The sequence below is a fragment of the Chelonia mydas genome, chromosome 12 (genome assembly GCF_015237465.2).
Source record: "Chelonia mydas isolate rCheMyd1 chromosome 12, rCheMyd1.pri.v2, whole genome shotgun sequence".
Lineage (NCBI taxonomy): Eukaryota > Metazoa > Chordata > Testudines > Cheloniidae > Chelonia > Chelonia mydas.
In genome coordinates this window covers 36,788,502-36,815,241 of record NC_051252.2, presented here as the reverse complement: position 1 = coordinate 36,815,241, position 26,740 = coordinate 36,788,502, and the positions used below count along the sequence as shown (strand labels likewise).

The 26,740-nt window shown below is 47.2% G+C and overlaps 1 protein-coding gene across 1 annotated transcript in view; it reads right to left on the bottom strand.

Annotated features, from left to right (window-relative positions):
- Positions 1 to 13,473: 13,473 nt before the first annotated feature.
- The window catches only part of JPH3 (junctophilin 3), a 112,922-nt gene continuing 99,655 nt past the window's right edge, over positions 13,474 to 26,740 (bottom strand). The window contains exons 4-5 of the mRNA XM_007059290.4: positions 24,623 to 25,542; positions 13,474 to 13,570 (exon numbers count right to left, since the gene is read on the bottom strand). Of these exons, the coding sequence (XP_007059352.2) occupies positions 13,490 to 13,570; positions 24,623 to 25,542 (1,001 nt within the window). The 3' untranslated portion in view covers positions 13,474 to 13,489. The remainder of the gene's footprint in view (positions 13,571 to 24,622; positions 25,543 to 26,740) is intronic.

Below are 26,740 nucleotides of genomic sequence, written 5' to 3'. Positions count from 1 at the left end.
ATAAGCCTTTGGCTCCCCTGAATCTGGCCCTGCTTCCTCGGAAAACTGGGTAAAGGAAGCGGGGTTGAGCTATACGTCTTGGTGTAGTCCGCTCCTCAATTCCCTAAAGCATAATCCAGGCCAGCTCAGCAGAAGGGGCACGTTGTATGCAGGCCCTTGTCAGTGGCTTGTCAGCTTGGAATGACATTAGCTCTTTGATATGTAATCAGTTGCTTGGTGGCATTACGACTTTATCTGCGACAGCAACGTGTACCAGTGGTAGCTGCCTTGCAGGGTCACTTTTTTGGCTTAATGGTAGCCCTCCCCGTGGCGTGAGTGGAGGAGGCTTTGTTTGAAAACCAAAGGAGAGTTAGCCTGGCTCTTGCTTATGGTGCCAGAGGTACAGGCCCAAATCTTGAGGTAGCATGTGGGGTGGAAGCCAAAATTATACACTGGCGGAGATTATATGGCCTATGTTATGCAGGTGGGCAGGCTAGATATTCATAATTGTCCCTTCTAGTCTTAATGTCTATGAGTGAACCAAATGTGTCCTCACAAGCTGTCCAATATACAGTTCCCATCACAGGAATGCCCCATGGAGGGAACAGTGGCTGGGCTCTAGGGTCCTGTTTGGAAGAGCTGCTCAAGCTTGGGTGAGAAACATCAACCACTGAGTGGAGGTGCGGAGTTCTCTGCTGACTCTCACAAGCAGCGGGACTTAGGTGGGTCTCATTCGGTCGCTCAACTTCAGCAGCACTGCACAGCTTAGACCCAGGTCCTCCACGGTATTTAGGCTCCTAACTTCCATTGATTTCACCTTTTGAGATGAAATACCTCTGAGAAGCTGAGCCTTAGAGCAGGTCTGAAGTGAAAGCTCTGGACGTAGCCAGCTCAGGTGGGAATTAGGGCCAAGTTTAGGTCGACCTGTTTTCAAGCATGATGAAGTACGGCAATGAGAGTGGCTGACTGGCTTATGAGATGGGAGATGTGGGAGTAAATGCTAAGCCCAGAAGGGGAGAGTACTCAGCGGGCTGTGCCAGCTGTCAGTGGGAGGCTGATAGAGAGAGCCAGTGTTTTGATGCTGGGGCCTATCCACTACCCAAAATCCCCCAGCCTGCTGAGTAGTTAAGACAGAAGCATTTTACAGTGGCTACCATCTGCCAGTGCTGGCATCATGCCAGCCACCCCCATGTCTCTCCAGCTGGGAGGCCAAACGGAATGAGTGGTTGCCGGGAGTTCCAAGAAGGCCTCTGCTACTCTTCTGAGGGGAGAGAGCTACAAATGAAAGCGGCGGCCTTGGTACTGGTGGCTGCAGGGCCCATTGCCAAGGGTCTGCTCCCCCGCATCTTTTGAGCGGGAGTAAAAGCCGCACTTGGCACTGGGGAGAGGACCTTTGTACGCAGTGCTGTCGTCACATTAACCCCTTGCTCCTGCCTCCATGTTAGACACCACCCACTGCCGACGTCCTTGGTGTGGAAGCAGAGCTGTAACTCGACATTTTAGTGCCCGGGGTGAGCATACATATTTTTGCCCCCTGCCATTTTTTTTTTTTGGGGGGGGGGGGGGCATTTCTCCACCCCATTTTTCTGCCTTTGCGGCTTTGCACCCTGAGTGGCTGCCCTGCCCTGGTTATGGCCCCGTGTGGAAGGATTAGTTCTGAGATGGTAATCAGCCTCAAGCAGTACTTGTGACCTGGTTTGTATTGTTTTGTTTTATTTCTGAGCAACTTGCGAGATGGCCTGAATTTGTGGGTTTCAGTCGGGAATCGCATGTATTCCACAGCAATCCTCTTATCTATTCCTTTAAAAGCTTTTATGAAATTGATACCCAAGACACAGACAGACTCACCGCTAGAAGGATAATGGAAAACATGATTACCCACTTAGCAGCATGTTGGGGCCAGGAACTGAAACGAGAATGTTGCGAAGTATTTCTAGCAAGGATTGGCTGATGGCAGCAGGAGCGATAGGCACAAGCTATGATCCCTTGACGCAGAATTGCTCCTTTTTCCAACAGGAGGAGGATGGGTGTAAAACAGGGTGCTCGAATTTTGCCCGACTAAAGGATACATTGGCAACTTTTCAGGTGCTACATCTAATTTGAAAAAAGTATAGAGCAGATTTTGCCCATCTTTAATTAGGTGCAACCTGTAGAGACTACAAGTCCCAAAGGGCAGTGCTTCATTTAACCAGAAAGGGCCCAGAGCGAGTGGAGCATTGTAAGCTATGGTGTGTAGGCTCTGTGGGCTTCAGCTGCATGTTGCAATTGATAGTGGCTTGGCTTAAAACATCAGGTTACTTAATGTGCTGGGGGAATTGTGGTTGCTGTTGTCCTAACGGTTCCTGACTTGGCTGCTGTGGATGTTGGGGGTGTGAAGTGCTCAAAACTCCCAAGACCTTCGGTGGGTATCCTCATGCCAAAAATTCTTTGCTCTTCATCCATAGACTATGAAGGAAGGTCATCATCACTGCCCCTGTTGGACACAGCAAGGGGAAGTGAGGCGCTTACAGTCAGTAGAAGTGCTGGAACTCGAACTCAGCTCGCCCGGCTGCCCAACTGAACTGTGGTGCCTCCTGCTTTCTTGAAAAGGAAAATGTCTAACTGCACCCTCTGTGGTAGCCCTCCAGGGCAGCGGCCATATTACAGCTGGTTTGGGCCAGCATATACCACCCCATCAGGAGTGGGGGGGCGGCATTGTGCTATCAGCCCAGAGGCAACCAGACTGCCTATGATGGTGGTGGGGAAAAAAGGGAAAGCACATTGGCAGCTGTATCAGGGAGGGTTCTTTCTCTCATACATCATGCACTCCCTCCAGCCATATCCCTTTAAAAGGGAAGGGCCATGGTGATACCGCTGCCAGCAGGAGGGTGAGGGCCACCACCCCTGTGAGTTGTCTAGTAACTAACAGTGCTGTACTCCCAGAGCCCTGGGAGCCTGGCTGTTCCAAGGGCAGGGGTGTGGGGAAAGTGATCCCTCTGCATCTCTTGTGCTCATCCACGTGAGAGCAACCAGGCCTGTTTTGCATGTCAAAATGTTCTACCCTGGGAAACTGTTACCTCTTGGGTCTGGGGAGGGGGACAGGGGCATGAGCATTTTGAATTGCTCGCCTACGCCCTTGCTTCCCGAAACAGCCACTGTGCCCAGAGCGTTTTTGTCACCCACAGGGATAACGGAGGGCGTGCGGGCGTCTCAGTTACAACAAACAACAGCAACAACTCGACTCAACACTGCAAGGAGCCAGCGCCCCTGGTGCGGAGAAACCCTAGACTGTTTTGTGTATCGCTTCTGCAGGGATGTCACCAGGGAATGTCGCTCTCAGGAGAGTGGCATTAGGTTCCTTGAGGCTAATTAGAACAAAATGGAGATTAAATAAACAAGGTTCCGTAAAACAAGCTGCCCAAAGTATTTAATTGTTAAGATAAAAACATAGCTGATAAGGAAGCACCTTGCATGCAAAATTGCAGGGGAGAGGTGAAAACACAGTGTTTGTGGATACCCAGGGAAGGAATCTACAAGCACTCGCTCCATTAAAAGCATCAAGCGGTGTGTTGTCTTGTCAGTGGGGTTATTAGTTCACAAGGCTTCATCTCCCTGCCATTTGGTCCGTTTTGTGTCCCATCCGTGGTCGTGCGTAAAGATTCATAGAACCTGCAGTTTTGCTATGTTGCTGATTTTTATTGTCAGAAAGTAGCAATTAAATAATGGCAGGGTCTGGAAGCAGGGCTCCATTTCAGTGTTCCCTTCTGGATTTCAAAACAGATTGGATAGCATGCTTTTTTTTTTTTCTCCAAGTTTATTTTATTATTTTTGCATCTTTCTGTAGCCTTTGGTTCCTTAGCTGATGGGCAAAAAAATCAAATAAAAAAGGGAAGCCCATTAGCAGCTGTATCAGGGAGGGTTCTTTCTCTCTTTCTCATACTGCCTGGGTAAGACTGCTGAGAGAGCCTTATGCAGCAGATGCGCTAGAGAGTGTGCGACAGTGGTTTGAATTTTTCCTTTTTCCCCTTTATTCTTCTTCAAAGGCTGAATCTGAAATGTAGTTGTGTGTGTTTGTGCCAAGCTAGCTTTTCACTGGAATGGGGGTGGTGGGGGTGGGCGTGTGAGATGGGAATGGCTCCCTCTTTATGCCTTTACGTTTTTTCTTATGGGAATAAATATATTGAGCAATTCTGTCCTGGGAGAGAAATATTCTGTAAAGGAGAGTTTGCTGAGATTCACTTAAAACAAAACCCACAATGAAGCTCAAATGAGAGCCTGTGTGTGTGTGCGCGCACGTGTGTGCCAGCCAGCCAGAGGAAAATCTAACCGTGTTGACGCATTTGGAATACTTGTGGGGAGCCCCTGGGCCATGAGAATACCTTGCTCCTGCTGGTGTTAAAAGGGTGCTAACAAGTAGTTTAGGCCCCAAAATTTAGGCTTTGGGGTTTTTTTTTTTTTTTTTGAAAAACAAGCAGCTTTTGCAAAACTGGGCCTTAATCCTGCTATTGGTATCCCATGACTAGAGCCTTAAACCACATGGAATCCCATGAAAAGTTCTGCTTCAACCATGGCTATTGGCCTTGAAGCAGGAATTAATGCAGGGATGTCCTATGGTTTGTGTTATGCAGGTGATTACACTAGAGAATTGCAATGGTTCCTTCTGGCCTTAAAATCTATGAAATCAGTGAAGCTCTGCAGTGGAGCAAGGATCTGTCCATATGGGCCTAACTGTGGGATCAGGACCCTGAAATGGACTGAAAAGCTTTAATGTGTTTTTATTATTTAAATGAAAGCTTTTAAAAAAATATAAACAGTCTCCTGCCAAGTTGGAATCCCAACCACAGCTGCACGGATAGCTTGATTGTCAGAGGGACTGAGCACCTGCAGCCGTGTGTGAAACCAGAAACAAAAGCCAACAAGTCTGGTTTCATTGCTCAAGCTGAGGGAAATGCACAATATAAACAAACAGCATATTTGGTGACCAAATTATGTCAAACAATAAACATGCCTGGCTCTTCCGTGGACCAGTCTAAAGCCCATTGAAGCCTTTCAGTTGACAATGGATCGGGACCATAGTGCATTTTGCCCAGAAGTCTCAAAGGGCTGTACAAAAAAAAGGGTACATACTATTATCCCCATGGGGAAACTTAGGCACAGAAAGATGAAATGACTTTGTCCAGGGTCATACCGCAGGTTGAGTAGGCCTGAGATTAGAACCCAGGTCTCCTGGCCAGTGGAGCCACTGGAGCCCACGGTTTCTCATAAAAACCAATTTTTTTCAATGTTCAGTGATTTAAGGGGTAATGAGCAACATATAGAAGGGTTGTGCCTTTTTTAGTGTGTATATGTTTTATGTGATTTTTATCTTGGCAGTGTCCCTTTAAATGTATTATGTTGCTCATTTTGCAAAAAGGCTAGAATTTAAACATTTACATTCAGGAAAGAATTTTTTTATTTTTATTTTTTGTAAATAATCAAGCTGCTTTCACCCCCTTCCCCAAAATAAAATAAAGAGAAAAGGCCAAGGCAATTCTTTTTCGCCACTGCATGTATGAGAAAGATAAGAATATATTCAGCATTCCCTTTCCTTTTTAGTCCACACACACAATAATTGCACTGTAACCAGAAAACAGTTGGCATGCACCAGGCGGGGGAAAATGGAGAATAAATGAAGATGCTGACTGAAAACTCGCATTTACTTCAGGATTCAGACAAAAGGCAACAATGTAAAGATTAGTGGTTTCATGTCTAGTTGAAGGTTCACATGGGTTGTAGCCCACAACAACATAAGAGATTGTTCATCCTTATTAATTGAGATGTGAATCTCTTTGTGGGTGGGTGGTTAATCGGTAGAAATGAACAAGACTTGACATAAGAGTTTATTGGTTACCAGCTGGGATAATGAAGTGCACTGGCTAATCCAGAAACGAACCAGCTCCATGTGTGCTGGCAGAAAGCTATGTTGTTCTGTGACTGGGTCCCTTCTGCAGCTTTGAACAACTGCCCAGTCATTTCTGATTCTCGCGGGTGTTCTTGGGAAAGGTCAGGTGCCAGCTTGAGAAACCTGGAGGCTGAAGTTTACCCCCAGGACAAGTATGGGTAACATGCGGCTCTCTCACACGCATGCCGCCCAACCAACATGCCTCAGTCCTTCCTCAGGGGACCTCCTCTAACCATGAAGACCTCGTTTGATCTTTATGGCACTGTGATGATGGTGTTTACAGACCCCGCACAGAGCCTAAGGAAGGGAAGGAGCTGTACTGGGCCAGAAGGGCCCCACCCCTCAGCAGCTGCAGAGCATGTGTCAAATGGAGGACCTGCTCCAAGGGGGACTTAACAGTCAGGCCCGAGGTGAGTGAAGGAGAGGCTGTCCAAAGAGAGGAAGCCAATTCGCAGCCTCTGGAGGCAAGGCAATCCAGAAGAGAAGTGTCTGGACTGTGGGTCAGACCCCAACCAGGAGGGTAAGGGCCTGACCCTTTTCCCTCCCCCATTCCCTGCTGAGGGAAAACAGCGGTCTTCCGAGCATCCAGTTAAAGAGTGAGCTGCTGGGACTGATTGGGATCTCTGTGCTAGGGGCGAGGGGGCTGCCACCACACCTCCAAGCCAAAGAGAGCAGGGAGGTGGGAAGCAGCCTACAGGAGGCCTGCCAGGTGCACCACAAAGAGGTGACCAAGAAAATCTCTCTCTGCTTTGGGCCCTGGGCTGGGACCTGTTGGAGAGGGAGGATCTGGGTCCCCCTACAGCCCTGCCCAGGACTTTGAGGGGGCAGAAGAACTATCGAGCCACAGCTTGCCCACTAATCCTGCTGACCCCTGAGTGAAACACACTACAGGCATGCCGGGTCCTTGGTCTCTCTGGTGAAGCTGCCGGTAGTAGTGGTTTACTGGGCCCGGTTGGAACTGGACTGAGACCCACCAATCTGTGTTGCATAGGCCCTCCAGCTGCCATCAGATAACCGCTTTCAGTCACAAATGGCCTGACCTGGATTTGAACTAGTGACCTAGCACTAAACACCTCACATCCCAGTATTCGCAGGTGCTATCCACTCCTCATTTTAAACTAGCAAAGGCATTGCCTGTATCTGCCTTGTCATCAGGCGCTCTTGGCACTGGAGAAATTAAGTGTGGTGAAAGTTTGATCGGATGACCATCTAAAGCCCTTCCGCATAAAACAGGGTCCATTTTAGATACCTGGTTTCCCCAAGTGGCTTTAGGTTCCAGAGGTCAGATAGCAGAGGTGTCAGCAGCAGGGCAGATATCAGTGTGAGGGAGCGGCAGTTAAACTAATCAAGCCATTAAGTCCAGCAGGGATGACAGAAGTATTTGATTTCTGTTCATGGATGAGCAGCAAGAGGTCTGCATGTCTCCAGCCGTGTGTGTCCCAGCTCACCACCCATGTACTCTCCCTGCTGCTTGGCCGTGCCATGCACGATGACAGCAGAAGAGACGTGTATCTCATAGCACTAGAGCTGGGCAGGACCTGGTTTTCCTGTCCCACCCGAATTTTAGAGAGAGTGAGAATTTTTTTTTTCCGTTCCAGGATCATGACAAAAAATTAATCTAGAAAATTTTCATGAAGCCATAATCTGAACAAAAGTTTGGATAAGGTCAGCTGACATGTTTTGCTTCAGTCATTTCAAAAGTTTTCACTTTGAAAATGTCAAAATAGGCCATTTTGACCACTCTGAAACCAAAATTTCTTCCAGTTGGAAGATTTGTCAGAAGCAACCTTTTCTGGCAAAGAGTTTCAGTTTTGACAAATCGGAATTTTCTTATGGGCAAAACAAAGTCTCAGTGGAGAATTCGCAACTAGCTCAATTCAACAGGTGTTTCCTTCCCTCTGTGTGGTGTTTCCTGCAGAGGGACATTGTTGGCATTTCCTGGCGCCAGGGGCTGGATTGCTCTGGTTCTCACCCACCTCATCTGGGCTGAATCTGGACATATTTTCCACGTGCAGGCTTTTGAGAAGTGACCTCTCTTCTGCCTGCACTGAGTACCATTGATGGGCCCTGCTGGTATGTGTCGAATGGAGAAAACCTTGAGCTGCCATGCCTCTCAGCAAGAAGGGAAGGACAAGAACACAAAGGTTTTCACAAATGCAGGCCTCGGGTTGCAGAAGCTCATCAACTATTTTAGTTCATGTCAAGAAGCTCTGCTTATTATCAACCTGTTAGGTGGAGATGGGCCCAGTGGCTGCCCTGACCCCCATCTCTAGAGCAGAATGCCTCAGCGTTATAGCTAACCAAGAGAATTGCTTTCTGAGATGCTGTCAGTATGCGGAGAGGCGGGGAGGCTGGCGTGCAACAGTGGAATTACTGGTGCCATCAATTCTGATTCGCTGGTGCCTTTCCGAAGCCTCAAACTGCTTTTCCCTATAGTCTCAGCAGGATCACTTTACCTGGCACCAACATGCAGCCGCTTCTGGGGCAAGACACAGCTGCCATTATGCAGCAGGACAGAGACAGGAAGTGAAGAAGAAAACCAGATCCAGTTAAAACAAGTCAATCTAGGGGGATCAGTGCTTTGATAAGCCACTGGTGCTTACACACCTGAAAATGGGGCCAAAGGATTTTTAATGACAAGTGATCGGGATCTTGGCTCTGTGTTTCATCCAAATTGGGAGATAAAAGTAACCAGGTAGATGCATCTGTATTGTGTATGCACTGTATAGAAATGTATTGATGGAGCTTATACACCCATGCTCTCTCTTGGATGTATGGAAGATGTGTAAGTGAGTGAGGCACACAGCATCATCCTCGCAGTCAGAGGCGTGTGTGTGTGAGAGACAGACAGATCGACAATCTTCATGGCAATGTAAACCACCCAGACCAGAACCTCTCAGAGTGATGGGTCCCCAACAGCTTCTGCCACATTGTAGGTGTCAGATTACATGTCATTTGATGGCGAAGTCCTGCGGATCATTTCTCCTCGCAGTCCGTCCGTCCGTCCTTCCTGATCTCTCTCCGTCATCACCTTCCTACAAGCCCTGCATGCTAAGGAAGGGCCTGATGTTTCATGTGGCACCGTTTGACTTCACGCTGAGAATCAGCCCCCGATAATGCCTTGGCAAGTGGCATCCTGGGGTCATGGGTGATGGAGCGAGGGCTCAGTGCATGATCAGGCCTGCGCCTCCTGCCACCGAGGCTGCGCTGCGGGAGCGCACTTACTTTCCCTGTAACTTAGGTCATTGACAGCAAGGCTTGCCTCAGCTGTCCCACATGTACCTCCGTGATGCCCAGTGCTCTTTCTGAATGTCTCAAGCACCATGTAATGTTTGTCTCCTCAGCTTGTCTGGATACCTTGCTGACTCACCTGTGCTTCCTTCCTCAGATCTGAATGAGATCTCTTCTTCCGCCTGTGCTGTTAGCACTTCCTTTTCACTAGTGTTTATTGGCTGCAAACCAAATGCTGCTTTCTGGCCCCCTGACTTATCCTTGTGTCTGCTCTTTTTGGGCCACGCTGTGCATTCCAGTCCCGCTCCAACTCTGATATGTGCCTTCATCGCATGTCACATGGCTGTGGTGCAGGGATTTCACGCATCTGCTTTTGCGGCTGCGCTTAGGGATGGTACCTTTCTTGCAGTAAACCAGCATTAGCTGCGCGTCTCAGCATCTCTGTCCTTATGCCAAGTAATCTACTCCTTGTGTTTGATTTCAAGTGTCTCCAGACAGCATCCCCTCGACAACAACACAAGGCAAGAAACCAGAGCTAAAGGATAACACTGCAGTGTCCGCTTCCTTGGAAGGCCAGACCTTCTGACTTCAGTGCTATGGAGCTCCTTAACTCAATGTCAGCTTGTCCTCGAGAAAGTGTAGCGTAGTCCTGCATTCCATACTGTCTGCACAACAGAAGTCCATTCCATACAGATCGAGGGTAGCACCCGGAAAAGAGTGAGCGTGTGCATGTGTATATTTGACATTGACCGAGAAGATCCTGTTCAGAGACTTGCAGGCCGGAAGGGACCATTGCAATCTCTGGTCTGGGTTATGCAGGAGGTCAGACCAGATGAACGTCCCCCAGAATAATTCCTAGAGCAGAGCTTTTAACAAAACATCCGATCGTGATTTAAAAATTGCCCGCGGTGTTAAAACACTTGACAGATACAGGAAGTAACCAATTACCCTCTAACACAGGGGTTCTCAAACTGGGGGTTGTGACCACTGAGGGGATCATGAGGTTATTACATGGGAGGTCATGAGCTGTCAGCCTCCACCCCAAACCCTGCTTCACCTCCAGCATTTATAATGTTAAATATAAAAAAAGGGTTTTTATTTTATATAAATAATATTTATTTAATTTGTAAGAGTGGGTGGAGGCTGTCGCACTCAGAGGCTTGCTGTGTGAAAGGGGTCACCAGTACAACACACATGGAACCAGCCCTCAGGACATGAGGTTGGATTGGTTATAAATAGCTGCAACTTTCTCCTTAGGAAAATGAGAAGATCCCTGAAAGACTGAAAAGCAAAGTCAATTGTCTTCAGAATCGCACAGCTGCTTGCATGCATCTGTCTAGCTACACATTTGAGTATACATGTAAAACAGCGTGGAGAGAGAGTATATGTGGATGTGGTGTCTAGATACTATGGTGCTGCATGTCTTAGACATGCCGAAGCGAGAGAGAGAGCCGTGAACACAGTACTTATGAGGTACAATGGGCTACTTGTCAATAATATTTTTGGCTCTGGGTGGATGTGAAAGCACAGAGCTAAGACAAATTGCTCACCTCACTTTGATTAATCAAGGGATCATTATTTTTAATCACATTGTTTGGGAACCAATTAATATTACTCTTCAGATGTCTTTCAGACCCACTGAATCTTAGACACTTTGCTTGACTGAATTTTTAGTCCCATGGAAACTAGAACATAAGAACAGCCATAGTGGGTAAGACCAATGGTCCATCTAACTCAGCATCCTGTCTTCTGACAGTGGCTGAGGCCAGGTGCTTCAAAGGGAGAAACCAAGAGATGAAAGACAAATGGAGTTAGGTTGAATTTGGGGTAGCCGTATATCGATTCCTTGGAAGTCTGCAAGAAAAGCAGTAATAACTAGTCAGTCACCAGTGTGAGAAACCTAGTCATGAAACCACTAGTACTTTTATTTGATAATGATATGCATTTTTGTGCTGTTTTATACATATCTAAATATTGTACTGTGTTTGCATTTAAATATGTAACCTACTTCTGTAGGTATCTGTGTGTCATGCACTTACTGGAATGTACAAAAAAAGTTCTCTAGAATCTTTACAAAGAGTTGCAAACAGAATTACAAAACACATATCGCAGCATGTATGATTTCCTAGGGCTGCAATTACATTATGTCGTTATTTGGTTCACTTAAGGTCTGCAGCAACCGTTCAATATTAAAAAAGATGAATGGGGAAAAAAATGAAGATGGACCAAAAAGATGGACTGTTCCCCTGGAAACAAAATTATCAGAAAGGTTACTAGGCTTGCATTATCTGCCTTTCATTCCTTCCATCCCACACCCTCAACCCAGAAAGGAAAACAAACAAAAAAAGGAAAGAAAACGGTAAGAGAGAATGAGCGTGGCAGTTTAAGGAAAAGAACTGAATTTAACTGGCACATGCACTAATCTTTAGTTTATTTCTGGTTAAAAATATAGCAATCCAGTGCAGTGTAATAAAGAAATCTGCTGAAAAGGTAGCAGAGAAACAGATAAAATGTAAGCAAAGCAAAGCCAAGTCCACAAGTCAGGGTTGTGCCCAACACTCTGTATGTAAAATGATGATACGGATTTGGTCACAGATAAAATCTAGAGGATTGTATATGGGCCATATCTGACCCTCATGACCCCCCCCCCCCTTTATCCAATGGATTTGCAGTGGGTGTAATTGTGGGTCAGATAGGGTTCCAATATGTACTGTATCAGAGAGAGGCAGTTAACTTTTTGAAGTGCACAGCTGATTTATCCGGCAAGGACAGACTGCATGTGGTCTTGGGGATGGAGGTGGGCAGGGAAAACAGTTAAATTGTTTTTGGAATGTAACAGGACTTCAGGAATTTCCAAGCAACTGAGCTAAAACCATGCTCTTGTCATTGCAACCATAACAGCTCAGGACTGGTGTACTGCATCTTTAATGAATGTGTATTATCGGGGAGGAAGGGGTCGGGAAAAAATCAAGGCAGGCATAGATTCATAGAAGGGTAGGACAGGAAGGCACCTCAGTAGGCCACTTCCATTACGAAGATGTTAAAACAAACAAAATTAAGTGACGTATAGAAAAGAATACATCCTTAGAGGCTGCTGTTGCCAATGACATTTTTTTACAGGGACATGTCGGAAGCTGGAATATATATCCTGCATACAAAGTGCAAAAATACGACATGCTCAGAGCCCAAGCATGATGTCTGAAGCGGTCCATGGCAAGATGTAACAAGCATACCCAGCTGCGCTCCTCCGCTCCTGCAGCTGTTGCAATGCTCCTCCCCAGATGTCCTTTGCTGGATCAGAATCGAATCTCCCACCAGACAGCTTCCTTGCATTCTCTGTGAGCGCTGGTGTGTTTGTGTAGGTGTGTTGCAGTTCAGGATGGGATAGCTGGTGATTGTTTTAGTATCACCACTCCTGGGGGTGTGTGTGGGTGTTTGGGGGGGAGGGGGGGATTTGGGCCGTAATAAGCTACCAGGCAATTTATGGGGTGAGGAAGGGTGGGGGGAGGGCAGATTTGTAGCTAGGAGAAATCAGCTTTGAACGGAAAGAGGGTGGCTTTGGGCGGTTTTACCCTGGCCAAGTGAGGACGGGAGGGTGCCAGCAGGTATGATATTTACACCTTGTAATCCCCACCACCACCACACCAGAACTGAGCAAAATGCTGATTGCTTCAGAATTTTTTTAAACTGTAACAAAAATGGGCCACTTTCCTTTCATCCTCTATCCTCTGTACTCAGGGGGGGGTCTCTTCCCCCTCCCCAAGCACCTCTTTTTCTCCTCCTCATTCCTGCTTTATTTTTTTTTTTCTGGTAGCAGAGAAGGGAAGAAAAATGTGAGGGTTTTTTTTTTTTGTGGCAGGGGGGTTAGAAGAGGATGGGTGAAAGGGGATCCCCCCCCCCATCAACTTCACAACAATGGGGTTGAGTGTTTACACCAGAGACCTCATTCAACCCCCTTTGCATCCCTGATCCAACTGCCCACCCTCTTACCTCCATTTTGCCATTTTTGTTCTTATTTACTTTGGAGGGGAAAAAATAACTGACTCTTATTTTGTTGGGATCCTGTCTCATCCTTTCTGGTGCTGGGAGGGTCATAGAGTTGTTAGCATTCTGCCATGCCACACAGCATAGTGTTGTACAAGCAAAGAATTTTGGCTAAAATCCAAAAAACATTACCCAGGAAAAAAAGGCAAACTGTGAGTGAGACTCAATCATTTGTTGTTCTTCTGTGAAAAGACTTGGAAGTTGTCACAGGATGGTTCAAGTTATGATCTTTCCCTTTTTTTGATTTGTTTTTGTTTGGTTTTTTTCCCCCGTTCGTACACGTAACTCTTATTTTTTCGAACAAGACAGTCTCAATTAGATGAAAAAGTTAATAAACAAAATGGCGACGCCAATGTTCAGTAAGATCACCATGACTACCAGAATGGGAGCCGAGCCCTGGAACAGAGAAAGAGAAGGAAAGGAGTTACAAACCATGTCGAAATTTGGTGGTTAGCCAACTGTTGGTAGGAAGGATCAGAATCTGTAATTATACCATAACCCGGCAAGGCATGGTTTGTTGAGGTGCAGAGCACCAGTAACTTCCACTGAAGCTATGGGCACCTCTATGCATGAGACAAAACAGGTGGAGGGAGGGGTAAGTAGTACTTAAGTAGCACCTTCCATCCAAGAATTTCAAAGCACTTTGCAACTGTTAGTGAATTTTGCTTCACTGTCACCTTTTTGAGGCCGGTAAGGATTCTACACTGAGGAAACAGAGACACACAGCAGGTTTTGTGGCAGAGCCAGGAAATGACCCCAGATGTCCTGACTCCTAGGACTTTGTTTTAACCATAGGATCTCTACCTCACCTGGCTTTTGTCCATGTACAATTCAGTGCAAAGACAGCTTCTGAGACCTCAGAGGAGCTCGTTGTCATCGTCTTCGTGAAATAAACCAATTATGTTCAGTTAGGGGCACGCGCTGTGCACCCCCAGGCCAAATGCAGCCCCCGGCAGTCCTATCCTTGTTACGGCGGAGTGAGGACAAAGCTGATGGACTAAAGATAGAGCACGACACACCTCATTCGGTTCTCAAAGGGGGGCATTGGAGCAATCCAGTGCATTGGTGCCAAGTTGTGACCATGATGGGAGGTTGACTGAGAAAGCGTATACCTGGTGGATCAATAAGTGAGGATAGCACCTGAGCTTGGATTCCCTCCTGTCATGTACACAGTGAATCTTGCCTTAAGGGACCAGCTAAAACCAGGTGCCTATCTGAGGTGACGATGGGGAAAAAAGATGGTGCAGAATGGTACTCACTACGCTTTGGGGTGGTCTCTTCGGAGAGTCAGTTGTCTAATAAGTGTGAGCTCCCGTGCAGGGTGCAACACACCCTAGAGGTGGGCCAGCGCTGGGACATCAGTCTTCTGTGCTTGGCACGCTAGGCTGCTGCTCCCTCTTTGAATGCTAAGCCTCTGAGTGGGACTGCAGTGTGGCACTCCTGCTTGCCTCGACCAACATGGTTCGGAAGAATCCAAGTACTGGGGCAGGCTAGAATGCAAAACTGAATGGGAGGTGGCGGGCACTTGATGGAATAGCCGGCACCTTTGTCTCAGCTGCTGCAGTTGGGTAGCACAGGGAATGGGATACACAGTAGGACAGCCAGAGGCCCTGAATGGCCCCCACTCATAGTCATTTTTAATTATACAGATTTGTTTATTTCATGAAATGGCGCAATTAGTTCCCTGCTTCTCCCTCCTTCCCTCCCTTCTTCATTATAACAAGGCTCATCTGCCCATTCCGGTTGGAACAAGGCAGGGGTGGATGCCCTCATTAAGCCAGTCTTCATACCACAGTGCAGATCTATTTAAAAACCTCCTTGCGAGACAGAGATCATTTCTCCTCTGGAGCTGCTTGATTCATTTCACATTTGGGGAGGCGGAGGCCCAGGGGAAGGAGGACAGGGAGGATGGGGCTCTGCCTTTGAAGAGCTCAAGCTTGCTGGAAAGGCATATGCTGTTGCGTAGCAACGAGGTCAAAGGAAGCCAACCAAATGGAAGGATTTCTGAGGGAGCCTCCTGGCAGCCAGGTAGCTGCTCTGGACTGGTTTGTGCAAATCTCTTTGCCTGTAGCCAACCCTTTTGGGTGCCGAATTCCTTCTCTGCTTGCTGCCAAGTTGGAGCGAGGCTAAATACTGTGATGCAGATTGTTATTCACAGTACTAGCTCCATTTCAAAAGATTATTGGGTTTCACATGCTTTCCCCTTGGATCAATAGGATAATAGGTTGCTGATGGTTATCAATCTGGTTGTTTCTGCTGGCAGGGTAGCACAGTGATGCAAAAACCCACTGGGTCTCAGCCACTCATCAGCCAGTGCAGGATGGCTCCCTAGTGCATGTTCTCTAGCCTTTGGTCCAGTCACCGTTTAAATGTCCCAAGTGACAGTGTTTCTGCCCCTTTTCCTATTCATGTGCTCAATCTAGTAGATCAAATTAACCACATACAGGAGGCAAACTTACATGCCAGCCAGCCTGAATGCTGCTCAGGCAGATGGCATGTGGTACCCTCTGTGTGCTTCTGTCTCATTGCTGAACAGAGTTGTAGAACAGGTCCAGATGTGGCTAGCCTAAGCATTTCTTAATTCTCTGGTCACTACAGCTTTCCCCTCTTAAATGCGAGAAAATGTAACCCTGCAGGCCTTCCTGAGACCAAACTCCCATGGCAATCATGGAGTTCAATGGAAAGTCGACTGGAATTTTACCCGAGTAGAGGCTGCAGGATTAGGCCCTTAACGTGTGCACTGGGATACCAAAGTCGTGCCCGTGAGAGGTCTGTGAGCTTGTGGAACAGGTGAGCTGAGTTTAAAAATTACCTCTGCGTGTGCAGTTGTCTCTGGGGATTCCTTGCAAAGGGGGCAGCTGATGTCTGACATTCTCTCAGCCTACAGCTTCTCTTTGCTTTTCATATTTGCCCTTTCTCTACCCCTCCTGAGCTAACTCCAAAGAGGACTATGCATGTAGTGATCTCTCCGGTGGGAATGGCCCACCCATTGTAAAGGCGTTGGAATGTCTTAGCAGAGGGGCCAGATTTCTGATAATATGCTAGCTAATCTAATAAGTTTTGTGACCTTTCAGGGCTTTTGCTTCAACTCCAATTGTAAACTTTTAAATGCTGCTTATGCCTGGGCTTCTGATTCGACAGCATTGTGCTTGAACTTCCACTAAAGATCTACTCATCCCCTTCCTGTCCCCTGCAGTCACAGGAAGTTGACTGTCCTGGGATATGTGTCATCTTTTCCTGATTCCTCTTTGGTGCCCTGGAGGAAGATGAAACACTCTGAGGCAAGTGAGCCCTGGAGGAAATTCAGGCCTGTCCTCAAGCTGGCAACAGGTTGGTAAACTCCCGTGAACGTTTTAGAACCAGCAGATAAAGTGACTTCACTGTACTGTAGACCATGCTGGACCTTTAACAAGGGAAACCCACATTGAGACAAAAGAAAAAAATCCCTTTTACTTTGAGGCCCCGTGATTTGAGACGCCACACACAGCTCTAGCCGTTCAGTGGCATTTTATTTAATTCTTGCCCCACTTTAGCTATCTGGTAACTGATCATTCGATTTAGAGAGAAGCCCAAATCAAAACCTGGGCCTGACACGCCTGCAGACTTCGGGGGGGATGGGCCTTCAGAGCCTGAGCTGTTTTGCAGCTAGGGCTCACACATCATTTGAGGGCAGAGTACTTTATCCCAGTGCCTACAAAGAGCCACTGCGCAGAACGGTAGAGAGAGATGTGCTGGTTCTAGGCAATGACCCCAGGAGCTGCAAGGGGTTGTTTATCATTTCCAGTCCCAATCCCTTGTAAAGTCAGGGCACAGTTTCAAAATTTCACTCCACGGCCTAGCATCAATGCACAGATTTCCAGACTCTGCTCTACCACGAAGCAGCAGTGTAATTACATGCAGGGTGAATAGCTGGCTGACCACATCCTCGGAAGGGAATTATTGTATGGATCCTCCTTTCACTCGCTCGCCTTTCCACACGGGGGACGGTAAATTTCAGCAAGAAGATGAAGCAGCTGAGCTGCTCGGGGGCCTGATTCTCACTTATACGAAGGCCTCTTTACTTCTCCCTGGCAGTGTAAAGGGGCATGGAAGGAGGGGTAAATTATATTATTGCCAGAGAGGTGTAAACGGGCCTTAGTGACGATCAGGTCCTTGGCTTTTAAATTCATGACTTCCTGGGCACTGGGGATGTGGATCAAGAGTGATGCTCTGTAAGAAATAAAATGGACCCCTGCTATGAAATAATAATTAATCATAAATATTTTGGGAAGCTTTATGTTTTGAATGTAGTTTCCAATCTGTCTCTAGTATCAATGTAGTAATAATCTCGTCACTGTAGTATCTAAGCACCATAATTTCTGTCTCATTATCCTGTTTGTGTCTAACTGTTATACAGCAACCCAAGTGTCTTACTGGGAATATGGGGGGCCAGGGAGGTGTACCTCACAAATAAAACCACAGCATTGTTAATTAAAATATGAACAATCCATTGTTGTTTGTTATCACAGAGTCTGACCTTTGTTATCTCTGCCATGGAAACTGTAGTGTGGTTACCTAGGAATCCTTCTGGGATCTCTTGAGTGTAATTATCAAGGACGCTGCTCAGCAGAAAGCCTCAGCACTGGGAAAATGCTGAAAAATCAGCAGCTGGATGTCGTTGTTGCTGAATAGTAGCCCCCATGCAATCTATAGGAACATGTCACTGCTAAATAGTTAAAGAGCATTTACCAAGTAAAACATGGGCGTAAATTCTCATTGACACCTGTGCAAAGAGGGACCCCAGTAAGTGAGCACAGGAGTAACCAAGAAGAGAATCTGGCCCCAAATGTAGTTACAGAAAAGAAGCAGTCACTTGGTGCCAGTGCACAATAAAATAGGGCATTACTGAAAAGCCATGTAATACTGCAGCAGGGCGTAGTTAGATGGCAAGTGGATCCATTGTGGTTTATGGTCTCGGTAAGAAACACTGTCTGCCGTTCTATGGGATCTGTACTGGTGCCCATCACCTTAGTGTCTGAGCACCTCCCAGACTAATAGCTTGGCATAGCAAGATCTCTTGTGTATTTCATGGAGCCTCTGCATCATCTCTCTTGCCTGGTTACAGGAAGGGCTGTATGTGAAGGCTGGGGTATGGTGAATCGGTGTGCTTCTCCAGAAGTAATGGGTGCCGTGTAAGTAGTAGACGCTGATAGTCAGAATGTAGAGATAATAGAAATTTGATCCTCAGTCCTCACTGAGAAAAAATTCCTGTGGACTTTCATCAGCCCTTAGGGATTAAGCCCTGGAGCCATGACAGCTATTTATTTGTGTGTGTGTGTGTGTGTGTATGTATTTGGGGACCCATCCTGCAAGGTGCTGAGTACCCTCAAGTCCCAATGAAGTCAGCACATCACAGGACAAGGGCCTTACATAATATGCATTTTTATATATATATATGTGTGTGTGTGTGAGAATACATTTTATTTACATAGTGCCTAGCTAAAGAAAGCCAGCCTGTAGATTTTACAATAAAAAAGAACCGATTAAGGGGCTACATTTTCAAACACACATTCCTAAATTGTACCTGTGAAGTTTGTGTGTCTGTGTGTTTGCAGACGTAATGTAATTCCATCCTACTTATGAGGGTTATATGTATTAGTGCACCTGCACATTCTGCCAGCGTGACTTATGGGCCCATGTTATGAAGAGCTGTAGAGCTGGGTGTGAGTTGCAGGTTCTAGATCCAAATGCCAATGTTTCCGAAGTTTGGGGGTGATCCAGGATTTTAGTTGGCTGAACTATCAGGAGAGGGAGCCAGCCACAAAGCTGAGATCCAGATTTTGATCCTAATTATTGCGTAGTTGCAGTGGTGGTGGGGAGTATTCATAGTTTGGGGGTTGGGTGAAGCCCATCTTTAAATATTCACTTCAAAAAGACTAAAACACATACAGGATGACAATAAAAATGAGGCTAAATCCTTCAGCTACATCAAAGGCCTCCTGATATCAAAAGGGTTTTGAAAGGACAACGTCAAGTTGAACATAACACTTCTGTCTGAAAACTATTTACCTAGAGTTGTTACAAGTAATCCCTGAGATGGCTGTACATGAAAGAGATTAGAGGAAAAAATAGTATTTCCTTGCCGCCCACCCACCCCCAAATGTGTTTGCTCTGTGCATTTGACAGCACTTTATGCAGAGGCAGTTTATGGATAATTTTATGGATAATTCTCCATGCCCACTGACGAGAGAACAAGAAGTAATGTGCTTAATTTGCAGCAAGGAAGACTTAAGTTCGGTATCAGGAAAAACTTTCTAACTCTAAGGACAGTTAAGCAGTAAAACAAGTTAAGTGTGGACTCCCCATCAATGGAGGTTTTTAAGAACAAGTTAGGCAGATGCGTCAGGGATGTCTAAATACCCTTAATCCTACCTCAGCATATGGGGATGGACTAGATGACCTCTTGAGGTCCCTCCCTACGTTTCTGTGATTTTATAATTTTACAGTTTGTTGTGTATAGTCACTGTGACCTAGTTATCCACTGGCTTTAAAGGGAGGTGATAGGCAAGCATGGCCCAGTCCTGGCTCAGCCCTAAACTAGGGCATTCTGGGGGATGTCATCTAACGGGACTAATACTTGGTCGTCTCAGGAACAGATGACAGGAATCAAGTGGCTGCCGAACTATATATATATGGTCAGTAAAGAGAGTGGTTAGGGAGACATTGGACCTGTTGTGAGTGTCTCTAGGGAGGGAGACCTCAGACATGAAGTGTGGTGCTGTGGAAGTAGCCTTGAGAGAGGGCTGTAGTAAAAGGCTGTGGTGAGACAGGAGGTCTGGGAAGGCTAAGATCAAGACCTGAATGTGGAAAGACCCCAGGAACCCCATTGCCCAGATATGCAGATAAGCCCCATTCACACCAGTGTAAAGCAGAAAAGGGGCCTAAGCCAACGGCCTGGAAGACAGTGGAAGTCTTTCCCTAGACTTCAAAGGGCATTGGATCAGGCCCAGGCAGAGATACAAATGTGGGTGAACTGAACAGCCATTCAGAGTCCAAACAATGTTTGCGTTGACCAGCCCAACCTGCCAAATGACAGCGGGAGCTGGGGGTGGGAAGAGCCCTTTACAAGCAGCCGCTAGGAGAGATTCACTCTCAGTGGCCCGTCTTCCTAAACGTCAGGTGGAAAGAGTCTCTGTTGGCGCAGGGAGTGGGTGTTAGTTCATTACGGAGGCAGCAACCGGTCGCTATTTTTATCACTTGTTTCGTATTCTTTGGGACTCAAGGTGACTACATTTTCTCCATCCTGAGGTGCAATCCCTTTAAAATGCTTTGAAAGCCCCTGAAAGAGCCGAGAAAGGAACATTTGTCACCTACGTAGGCCGGGAGGTTCTATTTCTGGGGAGAGCTGCTGGATTTCATCCGCCCTGCTTCCTTCCCCCTTTAAACATTGACTCATATCACCTTCTTCTCTCAGGTATCCTCCCCCTGGCTCAATACCTGGCCAAGCAGCCTTTGCTGACACCCTCATCACTTCCACTGTGATACCTCAGCAGAGGCGTGCTAATTACAGGCTGGCTGGCTCCCTTTCACTTTCCCTGATGACAGTGAAACATGCTTAGGATATCTCAATAGAGAACGTGCCTCTTAAAAAAACAAAACCCGGCGGCCACTGGAATTTTTCTCTTTCTGTTTATAATGCCTTGCCGGTTGTTGAAATTGAACAGGGACATTTCTGTGGTCTAATCAAACAAAGCTCCCATAACCTTCACTGAGCATCTGGCTCCATTGAGGACCACAAGAGTTGTCCTTGAGTTGTTTGAAATAAGACAGGATTTTAGCGAATAACTGAGAAAACCAAATCTGCATCTGACAACATCTGGGGGTGAGGGGAAATGTGTTAGAGATGAACACAGTTTTTTGGTAGCATGGATTGTACCCAAAAGTGGACAGGGCTTTACTAATGAACATCTGTGAAAGGAGAACGTCAAAGGACCAACTGTTCGTCCTGCTGAAATCAACAGGCGGTTTGTCATAGACTTCAGTGAGACCGGAATTTGTCCCTGTAAGCGCTTAATCTAAATAAATGTGATCATAGAATATCAGCTTTGGAAGGGACCTCAGGAGGTCATCTTAATCCAACCCCCTGCTCAAAGTAGGACCAATCCCCATTTTTGGCCCCAGATCCCTAAATGGCCCCCTCAAGGCTTGAACTCACAACCCTGGGTTTAAGCAGGCCAATGCTCAAAGCCCTGAGCTATCCCCTCCCTCTGCTAGCACTCCTGCTAAATTACGATAATCTAATGAAACTGTTTGGTATCAGTTCATGTCTGAATTCTGGCCTGACTGAGGTCCCATAACACTCATTAGCTTGCCTGGGAGATGCAGCTGTTCAGCCCCTTTGCAACTCAAGTCATGTATTTATTCTCCCCTCCCTAAAAACATGATGAATTTTGTGCTGATGAGTAAAAGGGCTGCTGGCATTTTAAAGACTCTTTTCCTCCATACCTTCCCAAAGATTAGTTCTCTTTTTCAAAGACTGGTCCAGAGGCTACAGAAAGCTATGGACCACTCAAACGTAGGACAGATTTCTGCATCATACAGTCCCCGCAACCTGACAATACAGGTGCCAGTACTCGCCCATCCATGTCCATAGTCCTCTGCCCAAATGGTGGCAAGCCGCTGCATGTTGATGTGAGTTTGTTCTGGGTGTGCAGGTCCACACACACACAGAAACATCAAGGTTTTGGTTTTTTTTATCTTTTATTTTAAATTTTTCATATGAATTGAGTACTGGCTTGAGAGCCCTGAAGACTGAAATCCCCTGACTACCCACAGAAAGCACATGCCAAAGCAGCGCATGCTTTCCAGCCTCTTCCTCCCCTCGCCGGTTGTTCAGCCCTGGCCTGGAGGGATCACATCTAGAGGGAAGGCACCGCCTCCACAGCACTTCAACGCCTGGGGTGCTCCTATAATGCTAATAACAAGGGGTGGGACTAGTGCCAGCTGTGATAATGGCTTCGCTGGGAACTGACCCGAACCCACCCTGTTCACTTCACATAGGGCACATAATAACTATTGGATGGTCATTACTTGTGGTCATCACTGCGCTGGGGCTGGATTTGGACTGATCACCCAGAGGAGAGAAGCTACTGCAACTAGGAGCCAGTATTCTGGTTTCAATAGTGGCTCCTGTTGAGCTGGTTTATGGTCGATTATTTTTAAAACTGCTTGTCCTGCAAGAGTGATGCTCAAGGATGTTCCAGGTAGGTCAAAAATAGACCTGCCCAGCTAACAGCCTCCCTTTCTTCCACTTTCGGAAGCGACTCAGTTGTCTTTGAGATGAGAAATGTCCTTTTCAGCAAACAGCTTCACAAACGACAACGCTGGGGATGGCAGGAAAGCAGGGCCGCTGTGCAAGCTGTCCGCTGTGTGGGAGCGCACAGACTTTTGCAGGAGCTGTGGTTTGCGTTCTGCAAAACCTCTCTGCCAGGAGGCTCTGCATCTGGACTGCTCACGTGCTGGAGGCAGCCTGCTGGAAATAGGAAGGCTTGTCTAAAACTGGCATTCTAAGTTGTGCTCTGGGAAGGCTGGATGGACTTAAACCTGCTTTGAAAAACTTAATGCCTGTCTGGGAAGTCCAGAGCGGCAATGCTTTGCACAGGTTTGGGGTTCCCACTCATGAACCCTGTGGCTGTAACGGCACAGAGCTAAAAGGTGCTATGTCCTTTTCCTGGTTCTGATACTGCTTCACTGTGTGATCTTGGACAAGGGGCTTAACTGCTCTGTGCCTCAGTTTTCCCATCTGTAAAATGGAGCTAATCACGGCTACCTTTGGGTATAGTGAGGCTAAACTCACTAATGTTGGTGAAGTGTTTGGAGATCCTTGAAGGTGCAACATGCTATATGTATGCGACATTGTCTTGTTGTTATGCTGTGGATGGGTGATGCTTTGTGTCCTAGATATACTCGCTCAACAAGCTCTTTCTGATTACTCCCTCCCTGTCCATGCCACTGGAACCAAACCCTGTTAATGCAGAAAACTCTTTCTAGAACAAAGAGTCGCCAGCAACATGGGTTATTTAAATCCACATATCATCTATCACTCTGTATTTCATTAACTTCAACTCAAACCTTCGCCATCTGTTCCACCCTTGGTTATGAATGTGAGAAAACCAAACATGCTGCTTCACAGTTATAGCACTTAGAAATATGATGTGCATTCTAATGGCTTGTCTGTGCATCTTTACATGCAGGCTGTGCCTGCTAGTTAGTCAGTAATAACTGTCTTGTATTAATGTTTGTTTAGATCTGAAGCCAGGGTTTGAGCGCCAGTTCCCTGTGTGTGTGATCTATACCGTAACTATGTCTCCAGCACATAGGTTGGGTTCAACTCCTGTGAACCGCAGAAGCTTGTCTAACTCTGGGGGAGTATATGATGTACTGAGTTTGTGTGCATAAGTAACGTCGCCTGCTAGATCCTAGCCCACAACAAGGGCTGGATTTCACCTTTAGCTCCTGTGACAGAGCCCTGTGCATTGGTGCTAACAGATCAGTTGTTTAGGCCCCGCTCCCTGCAGATATTTAGGGCCAGACAAAGCACCTGCACGCTCCCAGTGACTTCCATAGTGTTTAGTGCTATGCAGCTCACTCCCAGGAGTTAAACTAGAATCTGGATCATCCCTTATCCAGAAATTCAGAGAACCGTCCTAATTTTGTTGGGCCTCTTCCATGACCGTCGTATAGCACAATTAAAGGATCCCGTTCATTTCAGGCTTTGCAATGCCACATCACTATGGTACAAGAACGTTGCATCACACTTGGTGATACACTGCGCTGCAGTGACGTAACATCACTGTACACTGTTGCAGTGGCATGAGGTAAAGATTCAAATACAGAGATGTTGCAACTGGGTTGTTTCATATTGTTTGACCAAAACTAGGCTTCGCCAGGCCTAGCGATCAAATGGTATCAACAAGAGCTGCATGGACCTGCACTTTTTTGCTAGGTGAATTTTCATATGGGCGGGAACCTGATAATTATTTTGTCCTTTCTGAGGGTGCTGGGTTTTTATTGGGTGGAGGGAGGGTGGTTTGCAACGATTCATACATTTGATCAAGTTTGAGTCCTGCTGGGATTTAATTGTCACAAAATTTTATCTAGTAATAAATCACATTTCCCTTCTTATACCCTCCCACACCTAATGTGGAAAACTTGCCATTTCCTCAGAGACATTTTGCCAGTAAAGCAAGCTGCAAAAACCACCTTTCAATGTACTTGATACCTTGTGTAGAATGGGAGGTGGGGGGAATTTAAGGTACTAAAGGTGGTTGGTTGGGAGGGGGCAGTTTTTCTCATGGTGTAAATTTTCTTCCACACCTTTCTAACATTGCAACGGTTCTGAACCAGCTCAGGTTTGCCTTGGCGTCTGCTTCCTGAGTCAGGTTCAATGACACAAGTTTGTCTACTTACCGTACTGGACTTGAGCTCATCCCCATTTTCCTCCTCGGATTCTAGTGCAACAGGTAAGGATTTCTGTGGCGGGGAGAAGGTTAAGTCCCACCTTAATAGCCGGGGTTCCGCTTTGTCCCCGAACCTCAGATTTTCCAGTTTCTGCACTGTGGGCTCAGCAGAGGAAGCTGGCCTGAAATTCTCTTTGTTCTGGGACTTAGACCTCAGTCTCTGAACCCTAAAGCCCCGGTCTTCCCCACGGTGGTCCTCAGCCAGGCTCCTGCAGGCGCCTGCTTTACTATAGTGTCTTTTTTGGGTGTGAAACTCTTGCATGTAAGAATCCATCCTCATGAGGGGTTTCATTTCCATCTCGTAATTGCTCAGCTTCTCCTCATCCAGCTCAAGCAGCTTGGCACTCCCTGAGCTGTGGTTGTGGGACCTGTGGTGGGAAGTCCAAGAAACTGCAGCTGGGGAATCTGTCCACCTCTCTCTTTGCTTGTGGTTGGAGGCCGTATGTTTGTGCCCTCCACTCCGGCCTCCGTAATCTTCAGGGATGGAGGCAGACCCCAAATGACTGCTGCGCAGGGTCCCGCTTCTAACGCCACGCGTCCCGCCTGCTTGGTCTTCGCTCCAGCTGTTGGGTCTCAAGTAGTCTCCGCCTCGTCCCTCCAGCAACATCTGGATCTCCCCACCCCTCTCTTCGTCCACTGACACCTGCCTGGAGAAATGGGCGCTCTTGGTCCTGCAGGTGGGGCCCAACGGCGGAGTGGAGGAGGGGCTGGCGGGGAAGCTTTGCAGGGGGCTGTCATCGGGAGTGAGGTCAGAAGGGGTGGTGCCTTTCCTGTACAGCTCTGGGCTTTCTTGCTGGAGCGGGGTCCCTGTGGAGAGGACCTCGATGTCGTCGCTTGAGTTCTGACGCTTTGGCCTCTGGCACTCGAGCCCTTTTAAATGAGGAGAGAGAGAGAGAGGGACAGGGTTACTGCTATTCTGTGAGAGCATCACAGGGCCTTTCAGGGTAAAGAACAGGACTGACAGTATCGGACACCAGAGGTCAGGCCCATGACAACCTTCTCCCTGCTCCGAGACCGACAGAATAGACTTGGCTGGTTTCAGACTGTGCCTGATACTGCCCACAGCATCCGAAGTGCTGTACGTTATGACGAGCTGGAGCCCGGCAGGGCAGGGATCATGCAGACAGGCCCAGCAGGCACCACACATGTTCTGCAGCGGCTCACGTCATAGCCTAGTGTGGGGTGAGGGAGTGCCGGCTGGGGCGCTCGGGTGATCTGCCAGGCATTTCAAAATACCTTCTTCTGCCTGGCCAACTCACCTGTGCTGTGCAGACGGGCCCTCTAACAACACTGATGCTTTGTCCTTGTTCTCTTCCCTTTGAGGTCCTTAAGGCACAGAGAGGCCAACGGTGTTCATAAGGCCCCCAGGGAAAAGCTGTGGCTGGATCCCCGATCCTAGTCCTGGGCACTAGCCACGTGGCCATTCTCTGCCCGTACCACTGAGCATCTCATTCACAGTATGTACGTGAACACCCCTTTCTCTTCCCTACTACTGCACGTCCAGAAGTGGAACTGAAGTCCACTAAACAAGTGGGCTACCCATCTGAATTGGTTTGACAATGCAAAGGTCATTTTGTCTGGAACTGGCAGGACTAGAGATGAGCTTGAATCAAACCCCCAGATTGAAACAGCAAGGAACTTAGGGAAAGTTCAGAGCCAGATCTGAACTTGACAGTTGTCCCCTGTCTCTACAATGGGTCCAAACATCCCTGCACTTTGAGAGCATTAGGGTCAGGATTCTGAGCTGAACTTTACTCTGAAGATAATCTAAAGTTGCAGGCTTCTGGAGCCAAATGTAATAAATTTGTTAGTCTCTAAGGTGCCACAAGTATTCCTTTTCTTTTGACTGAGGCAAGACTCTTATTGAGAACTGGCCCCCCGGAACTGGCCCCAGTTTTTTTGAAGGGCTGGATGTTATTATAGATTTATAGGCAGGGCAGTAGTTCATGACTAGCATACTGTGCTTTCAAAGCAATGCACCATGGTGGCCCTGAGTGCCTAGGAGACTTGAGACTCACTAGGATGAAATGCCTGTTCACGTTCCATGAGAATCCCTCTGAGTCTCCAT